The 23,827-nt window shown below is 34.3% G+C and overlaps 1 protein-coding gene across 1 annotated transcript in view; it reads left to right on the forward strand.

Annotated features, from left to right (window-relative positions):
• The window catches only part of LOC150092727 (carboxy-terminal kinesin 2-like), a 230,065-nt gene that overhangs the window by 124,789 nt on the left and 81,449 nt on the right, over positions 1-23,827 (forward strand). Inside the window, exon 8 of the mRNA XM_090414368.1 lies at positions 17,635-17,946. Within this exon, the coding sequence (XP_090270494.1) occupies positions 17,635-17,946 (312 nt within the window). The remainder of the gene's footprint in view (positions 1-17,634; positions 17,947-23,827) is intronic.

The raw sequence follows: 23,827 nt of genomic DNA on the forward strand, positions 1-23,827 counted from the left end.
AAAGGTTTTGTATTACATTTTATATAGTTTTAATCAGGGGAGGTTACTATGTATAAATTATTTTCATTTTACACAAATTATGGATTCTACAACCATGTTATAAATAATTATTTTAATTTCCTGACGTTTCAACCTTCATATAATGGTCATCATCTGGAATATATATCATCATCAAATTCCAGCCATGTACCCTCAAGGGGTGTACAGGATATGATAGTACTACATGAAAAAAAATTACATCATTATTAATTTCCTATCTACAATTTTCCTCCAAATCAGTCTGTTACTTGTCAAGACTCCAACATTATCAGATCTTATATTTCTATCGTCTAAAGCACTTTGTACTGTATCAATCCACCTATATCTTGGTCTTCCTCTGGGTCGTTTTGCTGCCAACCTGGCAGAACACTTGTTTTGCTAATCTTTCCTCGCCCATTCTGTTTAGGTGACCATACCACCTGAGATTAGCTCTGCTAACGCATTCCTGGATGCTGACAATGTCAAGTTCTTTCCTAATATCCTCGTTTTTAATATGATATTGCCATTGATGCCATCTGTTCACGCCTATAATCTTTCTCAGGACTCTCATATCTGTGGTATCTAGTCTTTGGTCAAGTGTTTTACTTCTGACCCAGCTCTCAGATCCATAAGTTAAAACTGGTTTGAACACTGTCTTGTATACAGCTAATTTAGTGTTCCGACTAATTTCTCTCTTATTCCATATGAATTTATTCAATTGACTTCCCACCATACCAGCTTTGCTGATTCTGTTGTCTATTTCTATATTTAATTTACCATCTTCAGTAAAAATCGTGCCTAAATAGCTGAAATGTTTTACTTGTTCCACAGGTTCTCCATTCACAACACAGTTGACATTTTCAATAATTCTGCCTATTTTCATTTTCTTTGTCTATTTAATGCTGACCTTCATACCATATCTATTACAACAGCTATTCAATTTAGTCAGAGAATCTTGCAGACTTGTAGCAGATTTATTTAGAAGTATAACATCATCCGCATAAAGCAAAGAGCTGACATTAACATCTCCAATTTTGATATCATGTTTAATACCACTTTCCTTCATAATGTGATCCATATAGATAATGAATAACAGAGGGGATAATGTACATCCTTGTCTCACACCAGATTTAACATTAAACCATCTTCCTGTACTTCCTTCAATTCTAACTGCTGACTTACAACTCAAATAAAGACTAAGTATTGCTTGATATAATGCCCCATTGACACCATATAACTGCAGCGTATTGAATAGCTTCTTTCTCTAGGCACCTTGTCATATGCCTTTTCCAGATCGACAAAACTTAAATACAGATCTTTGTTATATTCCCATGCTTTCTCGACTATTTGTCGTAAAGTGAAGATCTGAACCTGACAGCCTCTATTTGGCCTGAATCCAGCTTGTTCTTCACCAAGCTTTTCTTCCACAATTCTTCTCAACCGTTTCTCAAGTATACTTGCATAGATCTTGCCAGGAACACTCAGTAGGGAAATACCTCTGTAATTCTCACATGCAGTTTTATTTCCCTTTTTATATATGGGTACTATGAGAGCTCTACTCCAATCATCGGGAATTCGTCCCTCTGTCCAGGCTTTCTGAACTATGCAGTGCAGCCACTGTAAGACTCTTATACCACCATACTTCAGCATTTCTGGTCGAATATCATCTACTTCTGCTGCCTTTCCACATTTCAAGCCTTTGATGGCTTTTTCTACTTCAAGTATGGATATGTATTCCTGACTGCATGCCTGGTCAGTGTTTTTTACCACTGTGCTGTCATCACTGCTTGTTTCATTTAGAAGTTTTTCAAAGTAATTACTCCATACTTCAAGGATATCTTTTTCTCCCGTTTTCATGTCGCCTTTATCATCTCTAATTCCTTTTACAGCACTCTTTCCTCTATTCTTAAGCTTCTTCAACAACCTCCAGAATATTTTGCCACCTTCTTGATATTTATTTTCTATATTCTTGCCAAAGTCTTCCCATGGCTTTTGTTTAGCTAGTTTTACACAGTGTTTAGCATTCTTGCATTTGTCTCTATATTCTCTAAGAGCACAAGCTGACTTATTTGACAGGAACTTTTGGTATGCTTTCTTCTTTTCCTTCACTGCCTCTTTAAGTTCCTGTGTCCACCAGGGAGTTCTGATTTTTTTATCCTTACAGATAACCTCACCACATGCCTCTCTGGCAGAATCAATCAATGTTTTCTTCAGAGTTTGCCACTGAATCTCCATGGTTTGATTCCTGTTCTCAAACTCTTTCATTTTTCTTCAATAATCTTTGTGTATTTTAGCCTACAGTTCACATCTGAGAGCTGCTCAACTTTTATTCGCTTTAAAACTTTCTTACATGTTATTCTTTTCAACATGAAATTCAATTTTATCCTGCTCAAGACTAAATAATGATCACTTCCAATTTCAAATCCTCTGTACACTCTGGTGTCCTGCACCAGGGAGAAAAACATCGCTATCAACAATAACATAGTCAATGAGACTTTTCTTATTCCTAGCCTCTTCTCTCCATGTGAATTTGTGCACATTTTTATGTTGGAACATGGTGTTAGTAATAACCAGTCCATGTCCTGAGCAGAAATCCAACAGATATTTGCCATTATTATTAGCTTTGCTCTTTTCTCCAAATTTTCCCAAAATATTTTTGTATGTCTCACAATCATTTCCTGCTCTGCTATTTAGATCCCCAACAAGGACCAACTTTTCCATTTTCATTGTGTCAGTTGCTTTTTCTAAAGCGTCAAAAAATTCCTCCACTTCTACCTTTCTACCTTCTGTGGGACCATAGGCACAAATAAGTCTCATTGTCCAGTTCCCCATTCTCATATTTGCCCACATTACTCTACTTGAGACTGACTGCCATTCAAGAAGATTAGCCTCGTATTTTGTGTTGAATACTATGGCTACTCCTTGTTTTCCTTGATTGTCATTGCCTGAATATAACATTTTGTATTTATTGCTCAGAAAGATCTCACCAGTTTTGGTCTTTTTTGTTTCAGTCACCCCTATTATATCGATCTGGTACTTATCTAATTCCTCAGCCAGCTCCATTTCTTTTCCATTCAGGCTTCTTAAGTTGATAGTACCGATCTTTTACTCTGGTGATGTTGAGTTGGGGTTTATTTTCAGATTTGTTCCAGTAGCTGACTTTTCACTGTTCGCCCTGGTTCCCTGGCGAAAACAACTGGTGCCTTGTTTAACCGGGCGACGCCCCAGCCGGCATGAAATTTTGTCATGTTGTACCATCATTCTATATTTTGGAATATATATATATACACAGAGACAAGCTAAATTACATTTCACACAGTATGCTGAAGAGACAATGATTTCATCAACAGTTATTTTACTCGCCTGACCTCTAATGGAAAATAAAATAAATTAACTACATCAAAGCTATATTCTGTTTAAGACAACATCAGAGAAACATTCATTCATATAGATAGTTTTGTTACAGTAAAAATGATGTCCTAATTTAACATGACAGTTATGTTGTGGCGTGATGTAAACAGTAGGTGCTTTCCAGTCAGTTCTGGATGCATAATTGCTATCTTTTCTGATAGGAATTATGTGCCCTGTGTCCCTTTATATAGGGCAAATTACAGGTGCAATGAATATGGTATACCCCAGTGTGGCCAGCGGAGGGAGTGGGTCCTTGGATGAGTTGAGTAAGTTCTTTAATTTTTCAAAATTAAAGAACCACTTAATATTTCTCTTTAAGAGTTAATTATAGGTGGGGCCATAGATAATCCAGGATCATCTTAAATCTAATGTAACAATTGTCATGTTAATTAGGACATCAAGAAAATAAAATGGATTAATGTTGGAGATCTAAAGAGCAGAGCTGGAAATGAAAAATAATAGACATATAGAATTGTTCTGGAAAAAGAACTAATCTGAACATATACAAACTGAGTTAAGTTTTATTAATTATTGTTGATAGTGATGCATTCATATTAGTTCGAAAGATAGTAGAGTGTACAGGCATTTTGAAATAGAAAATGATGCTGCTCAGTTTTCAGCAAGCAGTGATGGCAAATGATCATAAAAAGGTGTTTCAAAATAACTTTCATGTAAAGCAGCATCATTCATTAGCACAGTTGAACCTATTACTGTTTTTCAATAGGTGCTATGGACAGTTTTGTTTTTACTAAATTTAGTAATTATCCTAAATACTAAATTTCATCAAATTCCATCCATCTAGGAAATAAATATCATTTCGAATCTATATGCCAGTAAAAATGGTTCATTTATAGGATTAAAAGAAAAAGCATGTTATTTCAAATAATTTTGCTACAAAAATTGAATTATAATGAAAGAATCTTTCAGCTAAAAGTATGTAACCCACAACTGGTTTCACAGTGAATATTACTTCACTGCTACTTGTACATATTTGACCAAATAGACATTAGCAGTTCTTATATAAAATGGTTAGATCTGAAAATTTCATTATTTTTTATTGTTTTCATGAGAATCATCATGATATCTGCAAGAAATACACATTATTTAAAGAACTCTTCAAATGGATTACTTTTGTAAAACTGGAATGGCTGTTTCAAAAGTTATAAAACATTACCTGATTTGGCGCTTATGTAGCATAGACAATTAAGCAAACAAAGTTTGCATGTGAAGTAACAATACGACTTGGCTGCTTGTATATAGAAGCTAATGACTTCACATCAATTGCCTTAGTATCCCATAATGCAATGCTCATCCTTATGGATATGTATAATGCTATGCGTTATGGGAAGGATCACTACCTAGACCAGTATCAACCTTTATTGAGGTCTCATTGGTTTGAGCCAGACCCAGAAGAGATTCCAAGGTTGAAGTAATGTAGAAGGCATATATTTTCCATATACAATTATGGGAAGATGTTCTGGAGGCTGTTGAAGTAGCTTAGAAATGGAGGAAAGAGTATTGTAAAAGGAATCAAAGAGGGTAAAGGTGACATGAAAACTGAAGATCTGAAGATAATGATATCCTAGATGTCTGAAGTAATTAGTTTGAAAGATTGAATCTCAAGAGCGATTCAAAGAGTAGAAAAAGCCGTCAAAAACTTGAAATGTGGAATGGCAGGCCTGAGTAGATGATATTCGACCAGAAATGCTTAATCCTTTCTTTTAGTGTTGCAGGTGATCAGCATTCATTTTAGAAATTATGGACTTTGTGTCCATGTTATAAATAACTATTTTAATTTCCTGACGTTTTGGCCTTCATATTAAGGCCAAAACGTCCTTGTATACAAATATACAAGGACAAGCTTAGTTATTGTCCTTGTATATTTCACACAGTAAGCAAAAGAAACAATGATTTGATCACCGGTTATTCTACTGGCATGACCTCTAGTGAAAGGGAAAAAAAATACAGAATCAAATTACAAATTAATTATTTAGAAACTACGTGAAAGCTAAATTCTATTTAAGATAACATGGGAGAAACATTCTTTCTTATATATAGTTTTCTTACAGTAATAATGGTTTCCTACTTTTAACATTACAATTGTTATATTAGATTTAGGATTCTGGATTATCTACAGTCCTGTTTATAGTTAACTCTTAGGGAGAATGGTTCCATGGGTAGAATATGTGCCTTCCATATTGGAATTTTTAGACCATAATTATTGTTCAGATTGGGGTGGTTGATAAGAATCTCACAGGCTTCCTTAAATTTGCGTTCATCACATGTTTTGGTGTGATGTAAACAACTGGTTCTTTTCCAGTCATTTCTATGTAAAATGTTCAGGGCATGATCACAAAGGCCAGCTTCACCATAGTTATTATATTTAATGTGTCGTTTATGTTCCTTTTGTCTGATAGGAATCGTGCATCCTGTTTTCCCTATATATGGTAGGTTACAGGTGCAATAAATATGGTATACTCCAGGGTGGGCTAGCAGAGGAAGTGGGTCTTTGGATGAGTTGAGTAAGCTTTTTAATTTTGCAGGAGGTTTAAAGGTGGCGTTAAGATTGTATTTTTGTAGTATTCTGTTTATTTTATCTGATGTTCCTTTACTGTAAGGAATGGTTATAGTTTTATTGTAGTCTGGTTTTTTTATTGAGGTCTTGTAGAGAATTTTGTTAATAGCGTTTTGGCTGTAACCATTTTTTAGAAAAGTATTGCTGATAACTTTAAATTCGTCTTTCAGCACTTGTTCATTGGAGCAGATCTTCGAAGCCGTGTTTTTCAGAGTATTAATGACACCTAGTTTTTGTGTTGGGTGGTGATTGGAGTTTGTATATATATTGGCCAGTATGTGTCGGTTTCCAGTAAACAGTGAAGACTGCCAGAAGGAAGACGTGTATCTAGAAACAGGAGTGTGTTCTGTTTTTCAATCTCAGTTGTGAACTGTTTGTGTTGTTTGTTTAGGTGGCTAAGGAAAGTGTCTAGTGTCTGGCATCCATGGGGTCAGAACATGAAAACATCATCAACGTATCTGAGCCAGACTTTAGGTTTTAAAGGAGAGGAATCTAGAGCATGTTGCCCAGAATGTTCCATATAAAAGTTAGCAATAGGGGGTGGATAATGGCGAGCCCATGGCTGTGCCTTCTTTTTGTAGGTAGAAAGTGTTTTGCCATACAAAATAACCGGAACGTAATACATGCACAAAGAGTGCCGTGATATCTGGAGAGAATTTGTTCTGTAAAAGAACGATTGTCATTGATTGGGACATTCATAAAGAGGGCAGAGACATCAAACCTGACTAATAAATCATCCTTTTCTAATGTAATGTCTTTGATTATGTTTATGAAGTGTTGTGTGTTTCTGATATAGGAGGGAGAATGACCTACCAACTCCTTGACTGTTGCTGCAAATTTCTTGGCTAGGTGATAATTCGGGCTGTCTGTACCTTCGACTGTCGGCCGGAGTGGTGTGTTTTGCTTGTGTATCTTTGGTAGACCATAAATTCCCGGGGAACGAGCGTAGTGTGGAAGTAATTTTTTGATTGTATCTTCGGGCCATGTAGTAATTGATTTAAGTAGTTTCTCTGTTTTTTTATTTTTTTTATTATTATGTTGGTATGTACTATTCTCCAAGACTAGCAGATTCATTTTTTCTAAATAAGTGGTTCGATTTAGAATAACGGTGGCTCTTCCTTTATCGGCTCTAGTTATTACGATGTTTGGATTTGATTTTAATAATTTCACCGTCGTTAATTCGTGTTTTGTTATTATTAGTTGCTTGTTATTGTTTTCTTATGATTTATTTAAAAGGTTGGCGGTTTCTAAATGTATTTTATCTGCCATGTTATTTGGGATGAATCTTAAGCCTCTTTCAATATTACAAATAAAATCCAGTTTGTTCATCGATCTGGGTGCTACAGCAAAATTTAGACCTTTGCCGAGTAGTGAGAGTTCATCTTTGTTTAAGGCATGGTTGGATAGGTTAACTACATTACTGTTACTGACATTACATTAGAAAAAGATGATTTATTAGTCAGTTTTGACATCTCTGCCCTCTTTACGAATGTCCCAACCAATGACACAATTCTTCTTTTACAGAACAAATTCTCTCCAGATATCACGGCGCTCTTTGTGCATGTATTATGTTCTGGTTATTTTGTATGACAAAATGCTTTCTACCTACAAAAAGAAGACACAGCCATGGGCTTTCCATTATCCCCCCCCCCATTGCTAACTTTTATATGGAACATTTTGAGCAACATGCTCTAGATTCCTCTCCTTTAAAACCCAAAGTCTGGCTTAGATACGCTGACGATGTTTTTGCGTGATCTGGCCTCATGGCTGCCAGACACTAGACACTTTCCTTAGCCACCTAAACAAACAACACAAATGCATACAGTTCACAATTGAGATTGAAAAACAGAACACTTCCGTTTCTAGATACACTAGTCAGACGTCTTCCTTCTGGCAGTCTTTCCTTCACTGTTTACCGGAAACTAACACATACTGAGCAACATATACACATAAACTTCTACCACCACCACCCAACACAAAAACTAGGTGTCATTAATACTCTGAAAAACAGGGCTTTGAAGATCTGCTTCAATGAACAAGGGCTAAAAGACGAATTTAAAGTTGTCAGCAATACTTTTCTAAAAAAATGGTTACAACCAAAACACTATTAACAAAATTCTCTACAAGACCTCAATAAAAAACAAAGATGAACCAGACTACAATAAAACTATAACCATTCCTCACATTAAAAGGACTTCAGATAAAATAAACAGAATACTACAGAAATACAACCTCAAAGTCACCTTTAAACCTCCTGCAAAATTAAAAAGCTTACTCAACTCATCCAAAGACCCACTCCCTCCACTGGCCCACCCTGGAGTATACCGTATTTATTGCAGCTGTAACCTACCATATATAGGAAAAACAGGATGCACAATTCCTATCAGACAAAAGGAACATAAACGACATATTAAATATAATAACTATGGTGAAGCTGGCCTTTGTGATCATGCCCTGAACATTTTACATCGGCAAAACATGGTATGAACGCAAATTTTAAGGAAGCCTGTGAGATTCTTATCAACCTCCTCAATCTGAACAATAATTATGGTCTAAAAATCCCAAGCATATGGAAGGCACATATTCTACCCACGGAACCTTTCTCCCTAAGAATTAACTATAAACAGGACTGTAGATAATCCAGAATCCTAAATCTAATATAACAATTGTAATGTTAAAAATAGGGCATCATTGTTACTGTAAGAAAACTATAAATAAGAAAGAATGTTTCTCTCATGTTATCACAATTAGAATTTAGCTTTGATGTAGTTTCTAAATAATTAATTTGTAATTTGATCTGTATTTTTTTCCCCTTTCACTAGAGGTCATGACAGTAGAATAACCGGTGATTAAATCATTGTTTCTTTAGCTTACTGTGTGAAATATAACTCAGCTTGTCCTTGTATATTTGCATATACTTCAGGTGATGACCTTAATATGAAGGTCGAAACGTCGGGAAATTAAAATAGTTATTTATAACACAATTGTAAAGTCCATAATTTCAGAAATGCTTAAGTATGAAGATATAAAAGTTTTGCAGTGGTCACACTGTATAATTCAGAGGGCCTGGTTAAAGATCAAATTCCTGATGATTGGACTAGAGCTCTCATATTACCTATCTATAAAAAATAGAATAAAGCTAAATGTGAGAATTACAGAATTACTAAATGTGAGAATTACAGAGGAATTTCTCTACTAAGTGTTCTAGGTAAGATTTATACAAGGATGCTTGAAAAGAGATTGAGAAAGATTGTGGAAGAGAAACTTAAAGAAGTTTCTCTTCTCCCCTTCTAAATCTGATTATTCATAATCAGCATTCCTGATTATGAATAATCAGGAACGCCTCATATTCTTCTAGTATCTGTATGTTTTATGTGAATCCTATAACAAAAAGTTGTAAATCTATTTCATGTGTAATACTCTGTGTGGGCTTAAGAGTAGTTGCTGTTCTGGAGACCAAACATGGAACTTTTTCAATGATTTTAGACCTGCTATAAGCAAAGCACTGGGAAACAAAAATCATCTACTATCTAAAGACTTGCAGACATTGATCCGACAGCACGCTTCGACCCCACCACGTGTTTGTCGTAAAGTGGGTATGTTATCCACTCAGCTATCATGGATATGAGCCAATATTCTTGGGAAATTAGTTAACCCTCAGACTATCATCCTGTAGGCCTCACCTCAGTTCTCTAAAACAATGCAGAAGGCCATCAGTAGTTATTTTCATTACTTGCAGGTCCAATTCATTAGTGAGCACCAGTATTATTCCCCCCCCCCTTACTTCACAACTATTCTCCTAGCCAACATTATCCAAATGTAATGTTGTTTAGTAGATCACTGGCCATGGAGAGATTTGAGGCATCTCTGGTCATGCTTGACATTTCTAGTTCATTTAATTGGGTTTGGCATAAAGGCTTATTTATCAGTCTGCCATATTATGGTAGCTTGGTAAGTAATCCTGTTGTAATTCTTTACTAATTGTGCAAAGGATCACAAGTGTCCTCTTTTTTTTTTTGGTAATTTTTATGATAGATGGTTTTCTCTTTTTGGAATTCCTTATCAGTTTTGAAATATCTCAGATACTTTAGCAAAGTATTTTGGTGCACCTCTCCCCCTTTGTACATTATCTTCCCTCCCTAACCTCAAATCCTTTATGTAGCTGGTTTACGTAAGTTTACACTGATCTTATTGTCATTCTCCAGCAGGGTTAGGACACCTTCATGAATTTCAGTGTTACTAAAACAATCATCTTCTTGCAGGAATGACGATCACTTCAATTCCCTTTACCTTTGATAATATTCAAATTTCTGGCAAATACTGAAATGCTATATAGATACCACAAATTAATAAAAACTATTAACAAATATTTAAATCTGAATCTAACAGATCATATTCAGCTCACTGAAAATTCAAAAGTAGAACAGTAAAACTGGATTTTGAAATGATACGAGCCATAGGCTAGTATAACATGCTACAATAGATAGCTTCTTCTTCTTATTGTGCTATCTTCTATCGAAGGTCAGCGACCATCTTGGCGAACAAACTGCGCTCTTGTGCTAATCTGAGCAGACAATAGATAGCAAGATGTGATTAAAAAAAAATACTGCCATTAACTACTGATAATTAGACTTTCCGAAATTTTAGGTAAGGAGAGGCTGTCATAACTATTCAGATTTGGATGATGTGGTAATGCTTCAGATGCTCCTTGAACAAGCAGTGAGATTTGGAGGCAATGATGAGGTACACAAGTTTTAGACCAGAAGATTCTTGATTCTTTGTTCAGCATTTAGAGCTGAACTAGCTCAAGCTTAATATAGGTGTTATTTGATTGGTGTTTTTGTAACCTTTTCTCTATAGGACATCCTGTCTGTCAAAAGTAGTAAAAGGATAGCAATCACAGGGAACTTGGTATACACCAGCAAGGGAAAAAAAAAAGAGATCGTTTGTTTATTCTATAGTGATAGTTAGGAGTGCTCTTCCTGTGAACCCCTATATATTCTAGCAGACCTGTCTGTCATAAGAATCAAGAGTCTGCAAACTATTTTTGATAAAAAACCATTCTGTTAAGGATATAAATGATTGACTGGATGCATCTGTAAAGTAATAAATTAATTTTAAGTCCTTGCATAATTTTGTAAGTTTTTTCATTAAAAGTAATGTAATTTTAATTAAATTAGTGATTTTTAAGATAATTTTTTTTTTGTGTGTGATTGTCTGTGGAAATACTAGTGGTCGGTGGTAGATGGCGTTGGTGTAGTTGCGGTCAGTTAGTGGAATGTGAGTGGTGGAAGCAGAATTATAGAGTAGATGCCCTCCCTCAATGAGTCTTTGGACTCCCTGGAAGTGACAAATAATAATAATAATAATAAATCGCTAAAAGATATGGATGTATGTTAAAATTTGTTGAATTATTTTCAGTTTTGGTTTTACATTTGTAATGCCAAGAGCAGGCAAAAAAATGGATCAAAGTTAAATAAAATGAATTATAACTTTTCACATGCTCATCCAGTTTTTACAGAGATTCCAGTAAACCATGGAATCTTTGGATAACATAATTTTGTTTCAGACGTTATGATATTTCTCACATAACCATGGAAATATCAAAGTCAAATTATACTCTGAACAGTTAAGCAGTTATAAGAGCTTGCTCTAGAATCTCACACCATTGAAAAAGTTGATGATTACATCTACCTCAGACAGTCCATAAAAATGAATAACGACATATCAAATGAAATAGCAAGGAGCAAAAGAGCTGCTTGGATAGCCTTCAACAAAATAAAATCAACAATCACCAACCAAAAACATAGATATAAATATAAGAGCCCACCTTTTCAATAGTCACATCCTACCAGCATTAACTTATGGTAGTGAAACATGGAACACAACTTTAAAAGAAGAACGAAGCTTAATAACAACTCAATGTGCAATAGAAAGAAGAATGTGCAATATGAATAAAATAGACCATGTAAGACACACAGAAATCAGTAAGAAGTCTGGGCTCAAAGATGTAATAAAAGCAATCTGCAAAAGTAGATGGGCAGGACATCTCGCCAGAATGAGAGACAACAGATGGACAGAGTAACAAATTGGTATCAAAGAGAATCAAAATTGGTATCCTGGAAAACCAGCCTTAAGGTGGGAAGACCCAATAATTAAGAAAGTTGGAAGAAAATGGAGAAGAAAGGCCCAAGACAGGAATAGCTGGACTCTTTATGACCTGCAGCCATGGAGAAATCCTGACTGAAATCACAGGTCCATCAAGGTAAAGAGCTTGCTATTGTGGTATTCATGTCTTATTAGTATACTTTAGTGCAGTTATTTCCATTGTTCAGGTTCAGAACTGATTAATGAAAATTTGTTCTCCTCCTCCTTCTACTTGTTATAATTCTGTTTATTGACAAAACAATTTGAAAAATTGTAACATTTTGATTTCCTAATTGCATTTTCAGACAAAATGATTCTTTTGAAGATATGGTTACCTGCATTTAGGTATTACAAATGCCCCCCCCCCCCCATTTTATACTTACTCTATAGGCTCTAGGATGAATCCACAAGTCTGATTTTTTTTAATATTTTTATTTATTTATTTTTTTAATACATTACTTTTTTGGGGGACCGTATGCAGTGGTACAGTGTACTGGCACCTCTAGCATACTGGCAACAGTGACATTTGACATTGATGTAATACATTTGGAAATTTGTAATATTCAGTAATATATTTACATGTTTACTTAGTATTCAAATATGCTTAGTTATGTAATGAAATTTGCATTTTTGTTTTGCTATGCCTATTGTTAAGATACTTGATATAACTATTTCTAGAATTTTAAATTACTTTCATGTTTCTAGATTAACATTTTCATGCTAGGCTGTGGCTTGGTGTCCAAGACAGTGTGGTATCAGTCTCTGTTTCTTTCTCACCCTCCCCCTTAAATATTCAAGTGCAACATGAATAATTTCTCTTCTTTGCGAATGTGTTAAGTCAATTATTTGACTAGGTTTTATCTGCATTTCACAGATGTTCTGTTCATCTAAGAAGTAATACAAAAAAAAAAAAACTTAAAGTAAAAAATGAAAAAGATTACTAGTTTCTTTTCCCTGTTCACATTTAAGAAATTAAAAACAAGTGAGAAAATGGGTGAAGAGGTTAAGAGTTACAGAGGCTTTGTCAAAGATTTTGTTCATGATATCACCATCCATCCACAAGGAATGACTGACATAAATGACTTTTGTGCGAAGTATAACTGGTTAAACCAGAGCTTCCCAAACTGTGTGTCGCGTGAACATAAAGCGTTAAACAGAATAATCGCTCAAAATTTCCACAGTGGAATCCATTTCGCAAAGTACCGATACGACTTTTAGTTAGTGCCGTCAAAATTATATATACAAACTATCTTTTAATTATTTTTAACCTTTAAGAATATTTCATATCAATATATTTCGATAAATAATGGAGAATAAATGCAGCCGAATTCATCCCTGTGGTTTTATTACACAGTAGTCGCTCGGTTCTTATTATCATGTTATTATCGTTCAACCAATAAAAATAAAGCGCACCACTTATTCATACAAATGTTACTATTGGTGTTTATTCTAACTACAACGTGAATAAACGAAGAGCTGGTGCTTGTATTTTATGTTTAGTTTCTGTTAAAGCTTTACAATAAATTCACACAGTTTTATTTATCAAATTGGTGGTGAATTACCCATAAAATGGATAAGTTTCTAATTAATAAAAGAAAAGCTGAAGGTGGCATTTGTGATGAACAAAATGTATTGACTATAGAGGAAACTACGCAAGAATCAGCTGTTGAACGGTCTGCATTAATACTGACCACATGACCCATGAGAGGCACATCAGACTGAATTACTGTGCCGCGAAATTATGCTTGTCTAAAAAGTGTCACCAACATGAAAAGTTTGGAAAACACTGGGTTAAATTATCAAAATAAGAGACTTGGATGCATAACTGTTGTTAAGGAATATGCTGCCACTGAATTCAAGAAAATATGTATTTTTTTTAAGGTGTTTTTTGATGATTGAAATACTATTTTGCTGCCCTCAAGCATACTCCTAGGCATTGCCTTAGTTAGTAGATTATGATGGTCCTATTTAGATGTACACTATGCAAAGAAATTGGAAGACCTCTTTGAGTGAAAAAAACAGGGACATGAGATTTTCTAAAGAATTAGCAGTCAATGAAGTTGCCTATTTTGGTAGAAGTAGACAGCAACATCTACTATATTTAAGAAAAAAAACATTATCACAGTATGTAGTAACAACATGGGTAAATACTCTTTCTAGTTTTCTTTTCATATCCTTTAAATTTTTAATTTTTCCTACTATCAAGGAATGAGTGGTAGCACCTATTTTTGTTTTACAAAAAAAAAAAAAAAAAAAAAAAAAAAAAACACTGGTTTCATGAATACATGTAGTGGAATATATATACCCAAAACTATCTTGATTGAAACTTTTCTTCTGTGAAAAAATATTTTGCAAAAAATTAAAACAGCTGACTTTGACTTCCTTGCCCCTCTCTAAGAAAAAAATGTCCCATTGTGTTATTTTCACCCCTTCAATATTCAGCTCTCTGAAAGTGAAGAAAACTGTTTTTTTTTTCCGGTATAAATATTTAGTACATTTACTTATCAAGAATTTTTTAGGGCCTTTTGAGTGGTGTGAAGCAAGCATATTATATGTTGAGTTTATATGTCACCAGCATTGATGTAAAAGTAGAATAAAACATTAAAAAATACACATTAAAAACATTCAAAAATTACACTGTAGTTTGAAGTACTTACAAAATATTGTTCTATTTTAACCAGTTTTACTCAGCTAGGTAATAAAAAATGACAGGTGCTCATCACTTAAATGTAATTTATTTTTTCAAAAGACATGAGCTTGTCTTGTAATAGCAATTCTCTCCTATTCCATTCCATTTTCCTTTCATGGTTGGTATCTTAGAAAATTGATTAATACTTAGTCTGTAAATTGTATGTGTTGTTCTTGGCTGATTCGCCTGTTTTACAGGATTCCTGTTTCATATACTTAGTTTCATGTCTCATATGGGGATGGCAGGTAAAACCCTGCCATCCCCCATGAGACAAGCTAATTCACCTTCACTTGAAAAGCTCTGATCCAAAGGCTTTTATGTCATAGGCTAGATTTGAACCCAGATTTTTTCCAACCAGAAGGCATTTTTGATACCATCTAAACTACAGAGATTCTGTTGTAATTGTGTAATAAGTCAGTTTTAATTTCAGTAGTTACCATTATAAACATAGCATATATGTATTCATTCATTCATTCATGAGGAAATAACTGTTGATGCTCTAAATGACTACAATAGCTTCAAAGCTCTCTGAAGCAGAATAGACAGCATTTTCTCATTGACAAGAACATTCTTGTGTGTTTCAATTTTCTATATTTTTTCAAATGCTTCTTTAAGTAGTTGTCTTTGTGTTCAATGTTTGTGTTGGATAAAAAAAATAGACCAGCAGTGACAGTATGCATACTTTATGTAATAACAAATGACAAGTGCTCACCATTTAATACAAAGTAACTGTTTAATGGTATCCCTGGCACCATCACATGAACTCTTGCTATGTGAAATGGCTAAAAAAAAAAAAAGTGCCACTCTGTAAGTAAGCCAAAATCATCCTTGTGCTGATAAGGCAGATGAACAGAGTATTTTCTGCTTTTCTACTCAGTGGATGAGCCATCACTAATTTTTTTTTTTTTTTCAGAGTAGAAAACTTTTCTTTCAAATGGTATATCAAACTCTGGAAAGTGTGATCTGCTACTGTGTAGTGTTTCAGACAGTTGCTGATTACACAAAGTGTTTCAAATTTTAAACAATCATTTTCTTTTAAATACACTACAAATAGATGCAGTGCGATTTTCTGAAAACTCCCTATGCAATCAGAAGTGATATATCTTAGTTTTTAAAAACTCAAACTTGCTGACCGACTTTTAATCAGGTTTTCCTTGAAATCAACCAAATACTTCTCCATAGTTTATCACAATAACAAGTTCATCATTTTGATACCCATTGGTTATATTTAATTTCAGTCAGCATTTCATCCTTATCACAAATTTTTCTATCTGTTTTAATCTTATCTATTAAGTTATCTTAGGGCATCCTGGTAATGTGAAAGCATACAACTTTCCTTGGAGTCATCATAGTCAATCATCATAATAAAAAAATAATTTCTGAGACACTACACTATTGATAGCTACTAACATTAATTGCACATTCTAATGCATTGAGCAGACACAACATACAGACAGATGTGAGTTTGGAGTTGAATTAATGCAATTTTTTCAGTCTCAGTGCATCAAATTTAGAAGGAAAAAAAAAAAAAAAACGGGAGTACTACCGTTTTACTTTTACTGCTTTGATTTTACTTCACTTGAAATTAAAGGAAATAGTATATACACCTTGAGCATTAAAATGGTAGTAAAAATCAGATGTTGGCAATGTGAAAATAAGCTATGATTAATTTTAAAACCTTTTAAAATTATAAAAATTCTGTAGATCCATCAAATAAAAATGACCCATAATTAATAATTGGATGCCAGGAAAATAAAATAATTTTTTTCCATTTAAAGGATAGGTTACTAAAATAACTCATTTCATTAAAATACTGTATGCAACAGATGCAAGACCCTTCGACACTTCTGCGCATGTCAGAAGAAGGAGAATCCATTCCAATAATAGGGTAATCAATCCGTCTTGTGGGATGAGTTGTTTATTATTACACTTTGGAAAATTAACTTTTATGACCATTGTAGTTTTTAAAGTGGTAACTATTTTGCTTGTATAACAGTTGGAAAATTTTATGTATAAAGCACGTGATTTCATGTGTTAGTGACCAATTCGTACATCCTTTATTTCTTTCTCCCCTTCAGCATGAATTGTGATTATTCTTGGCAGTCTGCCAGACCCAGTTATATGAAGTTTGGGCGTACTATACAAAATTATGCAGCTTGAAGTTTATTTTTAATCTGATGATTTCATAAGGCATGACCTAGACTTAGAAGAAAAAAGATACTTATCTACCTGTATGTATACAATTATCTTGTTTAGACTTCAAGGGGGGACTGTTTCAAAGAACACCATTAGAAGGAATGCATGAATGAAGGCATAGAAAAGTTTGTTCTTTGAGTTTGGAGTTGAACCATGAAGGTATATTGATCAGCTCCTCTGCATGTTTTAAGAGATTTAGAACAGAGCAGAAGAATTACTAACACTATTGTTGTCATCATGAGTGATGTGACTATATAAGAATGCTATCATTAAATACATTTTTTTAATGATTGTGATCATTTCCTTACTTTTTATATTGGTAAGAGGTAATTTCAGCTTTCTAGAGAGTGAAATTCAAAATTTTTAATTCATTGGGAAATTGATTTTCTGTGGTATATGGTAGCATAGCTCATATTTTTCTAATGTACTATTTTATTCTTTATTTGATGTTTCATTTCTTTCTGGATGCTATAAGTTTCCAGATAATGAATCCATTTAATGAACCACAGAAATAAAAAGAAAGTTAATAATATTACTATATTCATTACATTTTTAGTTATAGCATTAACTAACTATATGCTAATTAATTTTCCCATAGAGTTTGCATTCCAGTAAATCAAGAAGCATAAAAAGAAACGAGTTTACCTTTGATAGAATTTTTGGTCCTAGTTCAACACAAGAAGAAGTTTTTACAGAAATCTCACAACTTGTGCAGTCAGCTTTAGATGGATATAATGTCTCGATTTTTGCATATGGTCAGACTGGGTCAGGAAAAACATATACAATGGAAGGACCAGACCATATTGCTGACTTTACATTTGAAAATAGTTTGTCTTGTTTAGGAGTGATACCACGTGCAGTACAGCAAATATTTTATTCTTCACAAGAATTGAAAACGAAGGGTTGGAAGGTAAGGATAATATATCTATGTTTATATACACACACACACATAGGGTGGTTCAAAATTCCACATACCAACTTTGAAGGGAGGTAGAGAACATCAAAATCAACCATATTCACATAGGAAAGCATGACCAGAAACGCCACCGGATGGTACTAACAGGGACGCAAAGATACAGAAATAACATAAGGCAATAAGTAGTGTAAAAAATTTTTATTATACATAATTGAACAGTTCAATAGCAGTTGGATTCATAATATCGTAAACGAAGTGCATGTCTGCTATCTCAGTGTTCGTAAAACGATGCATGTTCTTCGTACGACGTAGAAAGCTTGAATGAGGAAGCCCCAATTGTCCACCTGGAGCAGTGGCGAACAGCGCCATTATCGCTCACTTTCGGATGCCGTTTCCGGTCATGCTTTTCTATGTGAACGTGGTTGATTTTTGATGTTCTCTCCTCCCCTCAAAGTTTGTACATGGAATTTTGAACCACCCTGTATATGTGTGTGTGTGTGTGTTTAATTTTGATTTATAGTGCTTAACATTACCTCCTCCTCCACATATACACACTCACCAAAGAACTGAGGATAGTTTAGAGCAGTTGTACATTGGGGGGGGGGGAACAGAATGAAATGCATCATTTACTATTACCAGAGATAGCATATCTTGTATAATTACTGAATATTATGAATATTTTTTCCCCTCCAGATTTTGTTTAAAATATAATCTGTGAAAATTTATAAGAGATACCCTTTCTGCGTGGGGAGCTCTGTCCTGTATAGAATGTAGCAGCTCATTGTGATTAATGTTTGCTCTAATACAGGCCATATATATGATATTTAGTATTTTTTCTAGTATAGAGAAAGATAAGATTAAAAAAAAAAAAAAATCAGCTAATGCCTTTTTTATTCTCGTAAAGGCAGCCAACAAGGCCGTTTTAGCCTTATCTAACTTTTGCAGACTGAGTGGGCAGTTCAATCTTTACTGGTAGCCAATCAGAAATAGCTGGTCTAAGGCTATCACTAATTAAGTGGCACGCAGTGAAGAAATAGCTAACAAGTGCTGTCATCTTATGGTACCTAACCCAAGTACAATATTTTTAATGCCTGAAAATAGTGTGGGTTCTATGGTCAATTTTCTTGAGTTTATGGGACGAAACACCCAAGTTTCTGGGAGAAAACCTGCTTGCTTGTGCCAGAGAATTACTAATTCGGGAACTGGTCGAAAAAATGCTCAGAAAAAGTTCCTCTAGTCAGTGACTAGAATCGAACTCGTGATGCTCTTTCTTCAGGTAGTTTAGCGTTGAGGAGTGTGAGTGGAAGTGGTTTCACTGAGTTACACAGGCTCCAAAAATAACATATAAACTGTAAATGTATATTTTGAGTGGGTGCCTTGTGATGAACAACCCTTACTATTTCTTTCTAAGCTTTAAGATTCTACATCTTATATAGAAGAAGAAAAATTTAATGAGCTAAGAATTTATATATATATATATTTTTTTTTTTTTTAATACACAAGAGAGGGCAGGGTCTGGAAAGTTCTAATATACACCTAGAACAAAAATTAATTAATTTTATGTCTTATATATCCTAAAAGAAAAGATATTTTCTGAAAAAAAAAATTCTTTTTTTATATGAAAAATGCAAAATAAGATGACAAATCACAGTTGCACTGCATTTCAACTTGCAAAGATTTTTAAAATTTCCATATGTTAACATTATATATAAGAGCAATGGTGATTAGTTTATGTTGCTCTTACCTACAGAAAGTTGTAAGAGGGTTGTTTGAATAGTTTTGGTAAATTTCCGATAGACAGCGACATAATTCATTCATTCATACCAGTGTCGGCACATATCATCTTTTTCATGACCGTGTTCGCATTTTTCATAAAAATGGAGAAAAATGAGTTTCGTAAAGTGATAAAACACTTTTACTGAAGAAGTGATCGGGCATGCAGATCAAAGCCAAGTTAGATGCGGTTCATGGGGACTCTGCACCAGCATTAAAGACTATTTATTTTTGGATAAATGATTTTAAACATGGTTGTAAGTCCATTTGAAGATGAATTGTGCTCTAGACGCCCAACTGAGATCCCTACGAAGGAAATGATTGATAAAATCCATGGTATCATTATGGAAGACCGCCGAGTGAGAGTGTGTGAGATTGCTGGGATTGTAGGCATCTCAAGTGAATGGGTGTATATCCTGCACGAAAAATTGCAAATGAAAAGCTGTGTGCGTGATGGTGTCGCGATTGTTGACTGTCGATCAGAAACGCATATGGAAAGACATTTCAATGCAGTGTTTGGCGATGTTCAATTGCAATTCGTGGGATTTTTTGCATCGATTCATGACTGTAGATGAAACTTGGACCCACCACTACACACCTGAATCCAAGCAGCAGTCAAAAGAGTGGACATTGCCCCGGTGATAGAGCACTGAAAAAAGTGAAGACCGTTTTATCAGGTGGGAAGGTGATGACTACTGTTTTTTTGGGATTTCCAAGGAATTATCATGATAGACTATTTGGAAAGAGTAAGGCAATAACAGTGTCAAGCCACACGGTTAGCTGAGTGGTTACGCACTCCCCAACCATATGCTTGGGAAAGGAGTGTCCTGCGTTCGATTCCTGTCGCTGACGTGAGGAGCTTAGGATCTTTCTGAGATATAGCCAAGTTAGCCGGTCTTGGACTGCAGGGTTTTTCTCTCCAGTTTATCTGGGGTTTTTCCTCCTACAAGCAGGCAAACCGGCCGTGAAGACACACTTCTACAGACATAGGATATCTCCAGGAATAAGGAGTAACCAACCTATTCCATAGGATTTCGGTTCTGAATGCCTACACTGTAAAAGGTGTAGGTCTATATGTGAGCGTAAGGAAATCAGGACAGGATTATGTGTCATATCAAACTTTTCAAACAACCCTTGTAAACCTATGGCACATTGCTACCTGGATGGGCTAAGGATTTTTTTTTTTTAAAATATTTTTATTTATTTAAAAGTTTTTTAATATACAAGGAAGGATGGGGTCTGGAAAGCTCTTATAAACACCTAGAACAAAAATTAATTTTATGTCTTCTTATATATCCTAAAAAAAAAGATATTTTCTGGAAAAACATTTTTATATGAATTCATATTTACGAATTTAGGGACACAAAACACACGTGTTGAAATGATTATTTTACTTATTATTAATAAAATAACAATTGACATTTCGACCCCTGTACTGAGGTCATCATCAGAAAGATACATGTGTATACGAAAGCAAGTTACATCGAATCTACGCTGTTAATTGATCTTTTACTTAGCTTGACCTCTAGTGGTAAAAAAAAAAAAAAAATTTATATGAAAAAAACATTTTTGTTCTAGGTGTTTATCAGAACTTTCTAGATCCCCTTGTGTGTGCGTGGTCATTAAACTGATGCAATCATATATATATATATATATATATATATATCTGTGTGTGTGTGTTGTAGTTTAATTATGGTTTCACACCAGGTGATGAAATTCATCTTTCATCATTTTTACCTAAAAACAATCACAAATATTCATGCCTATGGCAGGATTCAAACCTGCAGCCTGCTGGTCAGAGAGCTGATATTCTAGCCACATATGATTTTGCAGCATAATACAGTCCACTCTGACTGTATTAGACTGTATTATTATAACAAACTTACTCATTATTACAAACAACTGAAAATCCGGACTTAAACCCTATATGCACAATGCCATTATAAAGAAAATTTAGGATGGCAAATTAACAAACTATTCTTGTAGTTCCTGAATTTACTATTATGAGTGTCATCTGCAAAAAATCATATTATCTGGAGCATCAGTCAGTTAAACATCTGTTTAACTGACTGATGCCCCCAGTTATCTCTGTTACTTTTTGTTTTTGCAAACACAGACAAAGAAAGATGCATTGTAGACCCAACACTTATAACCTCCTACAAACCTCACTCAATGGTTTCAGTAACAGCCTTAAATTTACCATAGAATCGGAACATGACAAATCTATAAACCTATGTAAATTTTAACTTTAATCAAATTACCACATAGAAACAGAAATATTCTATAAACCTAAACACATCAGGAACCACCTGCACTTCATCTCCTACCATCCATACACCACTAAAAAATCATTCTCTCATGGTTCATCAATGCATATAAGTTCTCAACTAACAATAAGCATTTTAATAATGAAATTAAAAAATTAACACAGATTTTCAAAAACTGAGGATATTTAACACAATTGATAAATTATGTGAACTTAACAATCAGGATTCAGTTAACCATTCCACCCATCAAAGAAAATTTCCTTTATGTAAGATAGTAAAATTACCCTATATTCAGAATATGTATAAGGCTTTTAACTATATTTCTAAACATATGAAATTAGTTTTTACTACTAGTCACAAACTGGCTACCCTTCTGCAATCCACCAAATTCATACATGCAAAGAAATATTTGAATACCACAACATAATATATAGATTCTCTTGCTAGCTGGATTGTAATATCTATACAGGCTTGACTAGTAGATATGTGGTTGTAACTGTAATATCCCTATTCACCAGCAACTAAGCAATAGTAATAAAAAAGAATAAAAACCAAAATAATAAAAAATCTATTATTGGCAAAACATAAATTGCAATCCATATGCTGAAATTTGTAAAAATACGAAATTAGTTTTTACTTGCTTACGCTTGGATCCGTGAAACTTTTAGTTTCTATATTCGGCACGAAACTCTTTTAGTTTCTCTATTCAGCTTTGAAATAATGTTGGATTCAATATCCACTTAATTTGAATAATTTTGCATCTCCAAAGTGAAGCCTTCTGGCTCTCTTTTGTCAGCAGTTTTTACTATTTGTCACAAACTGTGTTACGCTGTTGCTTTCTCCTATTTTCTAACCTTTATTATCTCTGTAATCGCTATTATCTATTCTGCATTCGGACCTAAGAAATTTCTATCTAGGGTTGTCTCCTTTTCGGATACCGGCAAATTTATATTTTAAAGCTGCGCCAGCCAGTATCCTATAATAGAAGGGACTCTTACTCAGGGAGACTTTCCTAGAACTTTAGACATACACATTAATAAACACTCTGTTACGGCCAGATAGATTTCAGTTAGTTAGCAGTCATGACCTGTAATCTATCTCTAAACACTTTCTATTCCTTCCTGCCTAGGTTCAATTTTTATAAGTGGTAATTTGATCTCGTAATCAGGCATAAGTAATAAAACATTTATTGGGAATTCAAGACATTTACAACTATGATGTATCATATATTCAATGATCTCAAATTCATACTATTAAATTTATGCTAAGAAAATCAGTACATACTAATTTAATTCAAATCATGCTAAGTTAGTTCTGGAAAATGCTAAACAAAACTAGATAAGGTAAATAGAACACATTACTACACAAACTATAATCCTTTTCCACAAATTACTCATTAGTTACACATTATACGTTCTGGTGATATTCAATTAAATGCTTTCTGCAATATCAGCTTCACCTATCTCAGTCACACTCATATATGTAATCACTTCCAGACAATTTTGTTTAACAGAAGCTAGCTACTCCAAATAATAGTTCTCACTAAAGTTCTCTGGTAAATTGTCCACATTTTTCTATTACACATGATTTCTTTCCTTTAACACAACTGAAACATATAACAAAATTCTCTACCGATTCTTTTCCGGACAGCAGGTCGCTTCCACGTGTAGGGTCTGGTTACCTTCCGATTAGGCTGTCTCTGCGCCTATCGTTGGGGCTACGCTGTCCTTGAACTGCTGCCAGACATGCACATGTCTGTTACCGTGTCTAAGGAAACTTTCTCCGTTCCTTCTGATGGGACATTCGGTGAGGGCTCGATTCTGCAGAGGCCGATA

This window comes from Typopeltis vanoorti, chromosome 25 (assembly GCF_054136105.1).
Source record: "Typopeltis vanoorti isolate ZY-2024b chromosome 25, IOZ_Tvanoo_1.0, whole genome shotgun sequence".
NCBI lineage: Eukaryota > Metazoa > Arthropoda > Arachnida > Uropygi > Thelyphonidae > Typopeltis > Typopeltis vanoorti.